Raw genomic sequence first — 12,793 nt, 5'->3', positions numbered from 1 at the left:
AAAACTGGGTGCAATAGTTCATACTTTTTACTGTCCTGCAATCAATCGGGACTGTGAAAAACAGAGCCACGAGTGAATATCGAAGATTTCACACACACACACACACACACACACACACACACACACACAAATGACAAGAGCCCCTGGACACTGGACACGAGGGGGTTGTTTGGGCTCGGCTTAGATTACCTCGAAAAACTACCCAGGTTCCCCAGCTGCAGCTGTGATTGATTCATCGCAGTGATTTAATTAAGAAACCCTTTAACTAATGAATCAATTAAGCCATTGATTAATGTTGCGTTGCCCTTATGGATTACAGCTGATACTGACCATTAAAGATAAATTGTGCTCAATTTACAGCAGATTACATGCGGAGGGGATGCTCTGCTTCACCTGTGCCACTGTGAGGGATTCGAAATCACCGAGGATTTGCCAAGTAAAACGTTGTGACATCGCCTCTGTATGCTAGAGAAGTATTACTGCAGCATTAAATACACGCATATTATCTTTATCTCAGTGAGCCTAAAGCTGTGCTTCAGGGCTAAGTTCCCTAAAATCCCTCCTTTCTGCAGATTAATAATAGATGCTCGAAAAAGGAAGAAATACTTAATGACTACACCCCTGCTGCTGCATCTAGGAGTCACATTCCAGTCAGAACTGCTGCAGTTCGCCTCGACTTTAATTAAACAATCCACTTGTTTTAGATGCAGGTGACGGTTGGCAAACATCTTCTTCTTCTTTTTTTTTATGAAACTGTTGCCTGAAGTACATTCTGCATTCTGTCACTATAGCACAAAGTGAATTAATATTCTGATGGAAAAGTGAAACACGGCGTTCGCAGATGGCACAGTGAAATTGAATAGCTGTACTGAAATCTCTGCAGCAAGCAAGTAAAAAAAAGAAAAGAAACCGCAAGGAAACAAAATAGTATAGCATAAAAAGGAAAATAGTAACAACTGTCAATATAAACAACAGTTGTGCAGCAGATCGTCGGGTATCTTACATAAGCAGCCACTGTTTGACAACTGTGGTATGAATTTTCTGGATTTTGTACATTTGTGCAAGAAAAATCATGAATCTGTTGGTCGTTGGCATCAAGGTTTTCTACATCAGAGCCATTTTCCAGCACACAGAGGCCTTTTTCTTGCATCTTTCCACCTGAACAAACAGCACAAAACAGCGTCTCTACTTGGAAATGCACACTTGAGGTGCCCTCTTTTTTAAAAACTCGTGTCTTAAGACGTGATGACAGGGCTTCCCTTCCTCGACGGGCCGCGTACGTGCACGACACCGAGCGTTTGCCACTGCTTGACCCAAATCTGCCCGAGGCTGCAGCAGGCAGAGTTTCCACGCCAACGAATGTCATTCTGATCCACGCCTTTTTAAAAAGAGGGATCCCCAGGAACTTCCATCTCCGGTACATGAAAACTGATCTTGGCTGGCCGGTGTCAGGCGCAGTTCACGAAGACACACATCTCTGTCACTTTGGCCCATTACGGCTCACACTGTGGTTTTACCCCCAGATCAATAACTGCAGTTGTTAGTCGTACTGGTGGTCTGTTCGGGGGGAGGTGGAGGAGGCAGGAGGACGCTGGGGTGCAGACATAAGCATTGATGAGCAGCACACCAATTCAGCTAATCATTGTCACACAGACACTGAATCTGTCGCCTTTTTAGGCCTGTTTTCTCAGGTACTTGCATGGCTACATGTCCAAAAACACAGATGTTATTTGTGCATGTAAATAAGGTAAAATATTTAACTAATAGACATCAGCATGAGACTTCTCCAACTGATTATTTACATTGCAAGTTTTCTGAAATTGACTGCTGAAATTTGCATATTTTCTCAGAAATTCCACAACAGAAATCAAAATTCTTCTTTCATTTGTTGACATATTAAAGCTGTTCTTATATGACACCATAAATCTGAAAATGCAGTCAACAGCCAGAAAAAAAAATCTATTTTTGTGATGCTTTTTGGAATAAAATCAACTATAAATCAGGTTATGAAGTATATATGAGAAAAGCCTGTGTAAAAACCCACACAATATACATCAAACTGGGCAGTCTGATGGATGTAAGTGCAACTGAAGTGGAGATTTCTGACTGGGAGTAAAGAAAATAAGAATTTAAAGATATGCTATGCATTCTAACCTAAAACACTGTTTACTGACTACAAATTTATTTAAATTTAACAATCCATATCACCATGAAACTTCCCCAGTTGATGATTTACATTAAGTGAATGATTGTTTTTTCTTGCAGATTTTCAGAGATGGGATCTTTAATTTTCAAATGAGGTAAAAACATATTAAATATGCGCTAATTTGCAATAAATTCCAGAACAAAAACGGAAACATTGTACAAAGCCAGATTGAAGTTTTCATTTCCCTTCATGGCTATGAAGGGGGAAAAAAAACTTCAAAATATACATCAAACTGGGAGGATTGAGGGACATAAATGCATCTGAAGTGGAGATTTCTGGCCAAGAGTATAAGAAAAAAAACAATTTGAAGTAATGCTCTGCAAAGTTCTATTCATTTTAACTTAAAATGTTTTTTTTAACCAACAACATAATTTATAAGTAAATAAACTGAAATCATCCTAAAAGTTCTCCAGTTCATTACTTACATCAAGAGAAGAGTTACTGCAATACAAGTTTCCTGAAATGAAAATGTTTAACATGCAAATGAGGCAAATCCATATTAATTATGCACTAACTCACAATAAATTCCAGAACAGAAATCTAAACATTGTATAAAGCCAGATTGAAATTCTCATTTCATTTATTGACATCTTAGAGTTAAAAGTTTTTGCAGGGGGGGGTTTTAGATCTCTCTTTTTATCGCTCCATAAATCTGAAAATGCAAAGACAGCCAAATAAAAAATACATTTTGTGATGCTTTTAGGAAAAATATCAACTATAAATCAGGCTATTAAGGATAAAAAAGCAAATCTCTCGTATAAACCTTGATAATATATCTAACTGTGAAGTTTGAGGGAAAAAAGTGCAACTAAATTGAAGATTTTTGCCTGTGATTGAGAGAAGAAATCCAATTTAAAGATATATTTATCAAAATTCCGGAGTTTCAAACTGAAAATATACCTTATCAATAAAGCTGACCATTATTTACCATCATATATAAAACCATTAAACTTCCCCACTTGATTACTTAAATTAATGTTTTGTTTTTTTTTAGTAGTGCAAGTTTTCAGAATTTCAGTGTTAAATATACAAATGAGGCAATACCTCGTTAAATATGCATACATTTGTATTAAATTCCCAAACAGAAACCTGATCCTTGGATAAAAGCAGGCTCAAAAGTCTTCTTCCATTTGTCGACATGTTTGAATCCAAGGCTTTGTACAGAGACGATTTTGGATGTCTTTTTATTGCTCCATCAGTCAGAGAATGCAGTCAACTGCCAGGGGAAAAAAATGCATTTTTGTGATATTTTTAGGACTAAAATCAACTCTAAATCAAGCTATGAAGGATATGTGAGCAAATCTCTTGTATAAACATTCATAATATTTCAAGCTGGAAAGTTTAGGTGATTTAAATATGGCTAAAGTTGAGATTTCTGGCTGAGAGTTTGAGGAAAAGACTAATTGTGAAGAAAACAGCCTTCAAAGATAAACACTGATAACACTGATATCACCATGAATCGTTTCCAGTTGATTACTCACATGAGTGCAATTATTCTTGTATTGCAAGAAATGTTATATTTAAATATGCAAATGATGTGTTAGCCCATTGAATGTGTGCTAATTTGAATAAATGCGCATTAGACATAGTGTAAATGTGTATTTTGGATGTTTTCTGTCCACTAGTCTGATAAAAAACATCTTCTGGGATCAAAATAGCTCAGCATCTTTCATGTGAAAACATTTTTTCGGTCTGTAATGTTTCACCTTTAATACAACTCGCAGCTCATGCAGGCTGCTAAAAGCCCAGGAGCTTCTCTTGCAGATGAAGGTGACTTTAGCTATGACACCAGCCATGACGCCACGAACATCCAGAAGCAGATGCACATCAATCACTCAGGATTATTCCATTTGTCTCTTCTATTGCTGTGACCCGAAAGTTTCCTCGTGATCTGCAGCACTTAAGAAGATAATTTCCAACAAATTGTGCTCTGATTGAGAGAGAAATATTCTAATATTTTGACATTTCGATGATAAATCTCACCTGACGCCAATTTGCACACAACATAATTGCTGCATTAACAGAGAACTACAGGCCGTTTTCAAGACGCTGCTCTTTTTATCTGTAATTGTAACCCACAGGGTGCCTCAATTTCTATGCTGCAAATTATTTTATTGCAGCGACAGAGTAACATATCTCAGTTTCTCGAAGAAACTGTTATTCTTTTACTTAAACCGCCCCTGGATTCAGTGGCGGATGTTCCATGAACCTGTCAGGACTCTCTATTGCCATGTGACAAATATCTCGGCCGATGAAGAGCAAAATGGGATTTGCTCCGTTGCCTGAATTATTGAAGTGGACAGCGTGGATATATTTATGGCGCGAAATTCATCCACATTCCCGATGCATAATGTTTGAATATGTTTCCAGTCCCACTTCATTCTCATTTCTCTGATCCTGTGTCACATTATGCAAAGAAAAAAAAAAAGGGAAGGGAGCTGACGCAACGAGGTGCACAACCCACCCAGAAATATACCGGCAGAGGGGTGACATTTTGCTTCTTCGCGAGCCAAGATTCGCATCCAGGTAGCTAGCACGCCCACCTTTCCTGCCGTGAATGTTGTTGACAGGCTACCTTCACGGAACATTCCCACCTGCATGCACATCTGCAGCTCTAGCACCCACCCGAGGAGGCGATCAATCTGTAGAAATGAGACTAAAAATACATTCTCCCATCTTTCCCTGCAGATGGTTGCATTGGACAACCCTGATGTTCTTTAATGAAAGAATATGTGACACAAGACCATGAAGGGATCTGCTCTTTTTTTAGGCCCCTTGTGTACCCCTTTCATTATCCACCCCCCTTCCATTCCCCAAAAGACTGCCACTAATGCAGTCCTTTGAATCCATTTTATCAGTTCATGTTATTAGGCCTTACAGCTGGCTTTGACCTTGGCCATTCACTAAAGTGAGCATATTCTCAAGCCCCTCCAGTGACTCTTTCTCCTCCCTCCCTCCATCTCTTTCTCTCCGTGTAGCAGATTTTAGTTAAAAACCTCATAACGAACTGAAACTGCATTTTCTTTGCCACCGAGTGACCAGCAGCTTCCCCACTTCCCGCCTCCTAAAAGCTATTCGGTGTCAAGTTAGAAAGCAAAAGAAAAAAAAATTGCAGGCTTAGGGGGAAAAAAACACCTGAGTGTAAAAAGCACAACATGATACAGACAAACAACTCGGTGGCAGGTGAAGGTCAAAAATATTGCCTTGCCAGTCAACAAGCTCAACAATGCTGATGGCCTGAATCTAATGAGAGCGCCCTCGCATTAGCACAGGCACCAGCAGCACTTTTTTGTACTGTTCGGTGGCCACACAATCCTCTTTTTGACCTCTGGTGTGCCACAGTGAATTAAAACTTCGGGACGTGTGCCAGCAGTAAAAATCCTCAACTCCCCTTCTCTTTATTTAGTTATTTCTTTATTGGGGGACGGTGAGGAGAGACTGTTTGACCTGAATATCTGGAGGCATTGAGGCGACAAGCCATTCCAAGCCAAAAGATCTCCACAAAAGAAAAACCAGTGCCAAACAGACTCTGCTCGCCCTGGAGTGTACACGCATAAAGGGAATATTAAGTGCTGTTTTTTTCTTTTTTCTATGTGTATGTGTGTGTGTGTGTGTGCCAGCTTTATACAGTACAGCAATTCCCAGGGTTGCACCATTTGACTTTCATAAGGAGTTTTGAGCAGTAAGTGAACTCAACCTCTGCATGAAGATCTCCCCGTAGACAGATGTGATTTGTATTTATTATGCTGCAATGTAGGTGGAATTAATCAGCGGGGTTACAAGGAATATAATCCGCCGCTGTGGAAAAAAAACAACATCAGTTCAGTTATGGCTCATTAAACATCACGCCATTCATGGCTGAATGTCAAGCAAATCAAACTCAATTAATCATCCCAAAAAGAAAAAGGAGGAAAAAGAGAAGCTGAGCCACTTGCACCACAATGCAGCCAAGTCCTGTAGGCTGAGCCATCCACCCATCCATCCACCCAGACAGGAAGCACCGATCCCCTACAGGAGGTGTTTAAATGGCGATTTGGAATATATCTATGACTAAACGTGAAAAAGGGATCAGAAAACACAATAGAAGGTGAATGGAACGACATTTGAAGCGCTTGACCTCAATGTTACCCTAAAGCTAGACTCTAGTGCCATCTATTGAAAACGTTTACAACAAATCAGTGTCTCTGTGCAAACACTGAATTGCTGCTTTCACTTTTTCCCTCCCTCCCTCCTTCCTTCCTAGTCTATGAACTTATTGACCCTTTTTTTGCGATAATATTGATCAATCGATCATCTTCAGGCAGGTGACTTGTTGATGAGGTGAGACAAAAAAAATCACAGCTTCGTGTACACTGATCACCTTTTGCGCCTTTCACATTTTTTTTTTTTTGGGGGGGGGGGTAGAAAATTCAGATAAAGGTGTTTGGTTGCGCATTGGAGTTATCGTTGCGCAAAACTTCGCTACATGGACGTATGCGCAATTTGGAACATGGAAGTGGGGAGGTTCGGTGGAGTTTGTGAGCGGGGTTACCTTCTTTGAGCAGGCGGGAGTGGATGAGGAGGATGAGAAAGCAGCAGATCGCCGCTCCGGTCAGTGCCCACGCAACTCTGAGCAGCTGCATCCTGGCGTAGGAAGGTTTTGTGGCGGACCGAGACAGCCGAGCGGCGGGAGAGAGACACGCTCCACCTCAGCTCACAGACACGCGCTGACTCATATTCTGTTGTAATTCAGCATTCACAAAAAATAAATAAAAAATCCACACTTGATAGTCCGGTTTAGGTGTGATGATGGAGAAGAAGATGAGGGATTCCGTGGAAAAGGAAGCAAAAATACAAATATGCGCTTCGCCGGCGGTGCGTCAGAGTGGCTCCAAAACAGAGGGGCGATTAACCCCCAATCACCATCTGAAGAGCTGGCATCTCTCCTTCCTCTCCTCACAGCACTTCTCCTGATTTTTCTCCCCTCCTCAAAAGTCTCTTCTCCTCGGGAGTCACGACAGCTTGTGCAAAGCCGACTGCGCCCGTCGGCGTGTCTTCGGTTGCGCACGGCGGTCCACGGCGATGCGGCGCGCAGATGATGATCACCGCTCTCCGCTGCATGTTACGCACATCTCTCCCGCTGCTGGAGAGGCAGAGGCGCACACTGCCACCGAGTCGCCTTGCAGCCTCTCTCTCTCTCTCTCTCTCTCCCTCCCTTGCTCTCTCTCTTTCTGCCGCGCTCTGCTCTCTCCCTCTCCAGATCTCCACTATATCGCTCCGTCACTTTCTCTCTCCCTTTCCTTCCCCCTCCTCTCTCCTCTCTCTCTATTTCCCTCCTGATTCAGTCCACTGCAACTATTGCCATTCATGCACAAGAACAGCCACTTTCATAAACTATGCATCCTCCTGGATAATCCCCAGCTCCTCCTCTTCTTCCTCCTCGTCTGCGCGCCGCGCGTCCTACCTCTTGGAAACATATCCCGTCCTAAAATCAAAGAAGGAATTCTCCTCACTTTTGGCTCTTTTTATCTACTTTTTTATCCCATCGGATAATCTACAGAGTTCAAAACAGTCACAGGGAAGAATGTGGGCACGTTTTTTCCCTGCCTATTCCTCAGACAAAGATGGACTTTTTTTTTTTTTGCCTCTGCTTAGCTCCAGGTTACGTCACAACTCCCCCAAAAATAATCTCCTCCAGCTACAAAGCATGAGATGGAGCTGCTATTAAAGGATGTTTCCACTTATATATTAAAGTGAGCCAAGAGGGGGCTGCAGGTGATCAGCATATATCAAAGCAAAATGGTACTTTCCGTTCAGTTCTTGTCCTCACATTGACTTTTTTTTTTTTTTTTTTTTTTTTTTGGCAGCAAAGGGAAATTTCAAATCTGCTGAATATTTTTGCACCTCATCTATGGAAATTCCGCACTTCCATATTAGCCCCTCAGTTATTGACACAAGCAGACATCTTTGGTTGGCCCAGCCTCGGGCCCTTTTTTCAAGAATATTCAACAGCCTATTACAGATGTAGCCAAAAATTGCATCATATTATAGATATAAAGAATTGATGCACATTCCTTTCAAATACAGCCTTTTCTGCTTCATTGCATGCTGAAAAGGATATCAGGATCCTGTGAGTGAACGCTGGAGGAGGAACAATATTGAATAGCAATACAATAGCATGTGTAATCCTGTACCCTCAACTCCCCTCTGCTGAGCGCAGCTATTGTTTCTGCTTTACGGAGCCTATATTTGTATGTCCGTAAAGGCTGCACGTGACAAGGAATGCGGCGAGAGAGAGAGAATTTAAATATTCATTCATGTATTTATTCAGCCTGCAACGCCAGTCAGCCTTTTTCTGGGGGAGAGACACTGGCCACACTAACCCATGTGTCCGCTCAAGTGATCACAGCATCCGAGAGCTGCGTTTCCCTCCTTTGGGGTACTTGTGAGGTTTATCCCTGCAACTGTGTATGTATAATTGAATCAGAATGACATGCTTGGACGACTGACGGCGTCACTCAAACCAGAAAGCTGTCATTGCAGTGTCAATAAGGCTGGCCCCTGCAGCTACGAGCACTAATTAGCTGATAACAGTCTCTGCTGGCTGGATTGTGTGCCAGACTTGTGTGTGTTAGTGTGTTGGAACTTCTCCACATTCGTTTGCATGTCACCAAGTTTGTGTTTTTTTCTTCTCCCAACACCTCCCAGATTCCTCCGAAGCTGTGATCCACCCATCTACTGCATGGAAAGCAATTAGCAGAGATTTGACCTCTGTGAGGATTTGGGGGTGGGATGTGTGCAACATAATCATCTGCTGAGTGTATATGCTCGCAGGAAGAGCAAAGAATTAAATATAACTGCTTAAGAAACAGTTGGAAACACTGACACGGAAAAATACAGTTATTTGTGCCGAAGAAACCAATTACAGCTATTCACAAGGTTGCCATCTTTATGCACCTGGCCTTGACATCTTGTCTGATGCGCTTGAACCTGTAAAATAGTCCCACAGCACCAACACCATATGCAGTGTTGGGAAAACCACATTTTACTCCCAATTTAAGGTGGGCTGAGTAAATATTCGGAAAAAAAAAATCAGCTTTGTAGCTTCTACACCTACTGCTAATTAGGCTTTTGTGTTTAGCTATTTCTAGAAATGCGTGGATCTGCTTCACTCTGCAGCAAGCAGCCGAGCCTTGAACTTCAGTCAGTCCAAAGGCAACCTCTGCAAGCAGATGAACCATTTACACAGAGAGAAAATCAGAGTGATTTTGCTGGAATTTGACTTCTTTCACACAGCTATCCTTTATCTCTCAGGTCATTATAGATTCTCTAATCATATTACAAATGCTTTTATTCTGATAGCACCTTTCTGAAACTAAATTTCAAAGCATGCATTCAAATACAGAGTGATAAAACTAGGTGGACAAAACATCAACTACACAAAAGACCAAAAATAAAATTGCAAAGGACATAAAAACAAGTGGAGCAACATAGTAAAATACATAAAGAGAGGAGTAAAATATACAAGAACAAAATAAAATAACCACTAAAAAAGTTGTTCGGAGAAGGCCATATCATAAAAGAAGCTTTTAAAGAGGACACTGTAGTCTGAGGTCCTCTGGGAAGAAAGTTACTAAATGAATAGCAAAGATTCAGTCACCTCTAGTCACAAGATTCCTAAACATTCGGAAATTTCCTGAAAGAGGATCTCAAACAGGATCATGAGGGATAAAAGATCACAAATGCAGGATGGCTGTGCAAGGCTTGAAAAACAAGCAATAAAATCTAACTGGTAACCAGTTAATGCCAGCAAAAATAGGAATAATGCGGTCAGTTAAAAACTGAGCAACAGCGTTTTGGATTAATTGAAGTCTATGAATGCTTCCCTTGCTGATAGCAGAGTAAAGTGCATCACAATAATCAAGTCTGGAGGTGATGAATGACCTTTTTGAAGTGTGAAAAAGAAGCTCAGAGACCAGTCGAAGCCGAAAGAAATATACAACATTACGAGAAAGAAATTAATTGAAAACCACTCCAAGATTGCAAGCCTCGTGTTGGTCTAATGGGCCAAAGCCAGATATGAAAATGTTCAGCATTGTCTTTGGAGGTCGGACGACTGATGGATTTCTGTTTTGGGGTCACTAAGACTGTTTTGGACATCTAGTAGCTAATGTCAGTAAGGCTAGAAAATACGAAAGATATGTAATTAGTACTGGGCTTATCTGGGACATACAGTGGTGTGTCATCAGCGTAGAAGTGGTAATGGGTGTCATGTTTACTGAGAATTTGTCTAAATTGGAACAAAAAGTGGAAAAAAAATTAGGGACCATGAAGTAATCCATGTGGAACTCTACAGCTCAGAAAAAGTTACTCCTACAAGTTCTACGGAGAAGGATTTATTTGACAAGAAGCAAACAATATCACTGATCCCAATACAAGATCGCAAATTGTTGAATTAAAATTTGTGGCCAAAGGCTCTCAAAAGCCGAAATTTAATCGTAAAATATAAAACTGAATAAAATCCTGTTTTTAGTAGGTCACTAGAGATCTTACCCAAAGCAGTGCCTCAGTGCTATGATGAGTGGAATCGGTTGAAAATCCTTATTTTCATTCATAAAAGGACTCAGTTATGCTTAGACTATTTTATTTTAAAATATTAGATAAAAACATAAGCTTGGAAAATCCTTTAAAATATTAGGATAAAGGGATAGTTCTTTGGAAGAGGGTAGTCATGACTAACATAACTGGGGAATGGGATTTTTCAGCAAAAACAGAACAAAACGGGCAATCATGAATAGATGTTTCTGTTGTATGGAGACGTATGACGTAGTTGTGATTTGGTTCAACAACAACAACAACTTGGTTGGATTTCGAAAAAATTTGTGAATGAAGTGACGATGACACCTCTCTCAGGTTGTGGGAGTTTAGTTGAAAGAATTGCGAGACATGATTTTATAAAAGAAAAGTCTTCATCAAAGTTGCAGAAGCTGAGAAACCTTGCATTTTATTCAGTCAAATTCCACAATTGCTGGATCCCCCTATAATACAATTCAAAACCATATTTTTTTGTAGGCATCATTAGGGCTATTATTCTTTTTAAACTTTGCAAATCTTCTCCAGAACTAATAAACTAAACTTCATTAATAACACTGGTGGACTGCTGTTTTAAAATCTTATTGTGGCGTAGTAAAAAAAAAAAAAAAATGCACATTTCATTAAGATGAGAAAACATGCAAATGACTATAAAGCTTTGTAATTACACCAAATAAGACAATATTTAATATTTCTTCTGTTATCGGCTATAAATAAATATATTAACTTTGCTTGCCAAAAATAACAACCTTTTGGAGACAGTAAATGTCACCTTATACAGATTACTTTTTCAAATTATTAATGACGTTACTGCTTTGACCTCAGAAAGATTAATTTAAAAATTATTTTAAAAAGCATCTTTAAAAGAAAAGGTAGGATAAATTGAATAAGTTTTGGAGCTGTTAGTAATAAAAACATACAAAGTAAAGTTCCAACATAAAGACACTATACTATGCTATGTTATACTATTCTGTGCTATACGACACTATAATTCGCTATATTATACTATGCTATACTATACTAAGATAGGCGATGCTATGTAATGCTATTCTATACTACAGGGATGGGATCAGCAAGTTCTGATTCCAGCGGAAAGTTGTTGCCGGGGGTGGGGGTGCGGGGGTGGGGTTGGGGGGGTGCGGCGGCTGCGGCACAGCGACTTCCAATCGCTGGGCCGTTTACAATCGTCGTTAACAAGCTATGGTTAACGTCGTTAACATTAACAAGCTATCGTTAACGTCGTTACCATCGCGCGGGAGTATCAGCGACAATAAAGTGTTCAAACTTAAATGAAATCGGCAGAAATCCGCGGAGCCGCGGTAAATTCCCATCCCTGATACTATGATATGTTATGCTAAGCTATACTATGATAGGCTATGCCATGTAATGTTATACACTAGGATGCTATGCTATACTATGCTAGACTACGCTATATTATACTATGCTAAGCTATGCTATACTGTACTATGATAGACTGTGTTATGGTATACTATGCTATGATAGGCTATGCTATACCATACTATACTGTACTGTATATCCAAGATTTTATACATTTTATTTCCAATCTTATGTCTGAACTTTACTTTTATTACCAAGTCGACAGGGTCTCATTCTGCACAGTTGCCTTGGGGACCAACTTTTCTGTCTAGACACCATTATAAATCCCTTTATTCCTTTCAGATGGTGCCTTGTATTTTTGTAACCCCTGTTCTCTATTACATGGGGATGCCAAGAATGTTTTCAGACAAGTTTTGAGCACTCAAAAAAAGACATATATATAAAATATATTTGTAAATTATTAAACAATTTCCTTCCTCTCTATCCTCACACCACCCACCTACTGTGCTGCCACGTCTCCTCTCTCACTTTCTGCTGCTCTACACTGCCACCCCCTCACTGCTATGCTTTTCCTTTGCCAGGAGCCAGGAGAGGCGTTACTTGCTTTGTCCTCTGTGCAGGTCACTGGCTGTGAGCCAGACAGAGCCCATGCCAATAAAAGCCATGAGTAATGGCCTA

The 12,793-nt window shown here is 40.4% G+C and overlaps 1 protein-coding gene across 3 annotated transcripts in view; it reads right to left on the bottom strand.

Moving 5' to 3' along the window:
• The window catches only part of tafa5a (TAFA chemokine like family member 5a), a 209,994-nt gene that overhangs the window by 143,315 nt on the left and 53,886 nt on the right, over positions 1–12,793 (bottom strand). Inside the window, exon 1 of one of the 3 annotated variants that reach the window (XM_022194116.2) lies at positions 6,738–7,618. The exons of the other annotated variants lie outside the window; for them this stretch is intronic. Within the exon in view, the coding sequence (XP_022049808.1) occupies positions 6,738–6,828 (91 nt within the window). The 5' untranslated portion in view covers positions 6,829–7,618. Of the gene's footprint in view, positions 1–6,737; positions 7,619–12,793 lie in introns of those variants that run through there. 3 annotated transcript variants of the gene reach the window in all.

Source organism: Acanthochromis polyacanthus, chromosome 1 (assembly GCF_021347895.1).
Source record: "Acanthochromis polyacanthus isolate Apoly-LR-REF ecotype Palm Island chromosome 1, KAUST_Apoly_ChrSc, whole genome shotgun sequence".
Lineage (NCBI taxonomy): Eukaryota > Metazoa > Chordata > Actinopteri > Pomacentridae > Acanthochromis > Acanthochromis polyacanthus.
This window is presented reverse-complemented; position numbering and strand designations above follow the sequence as displayed.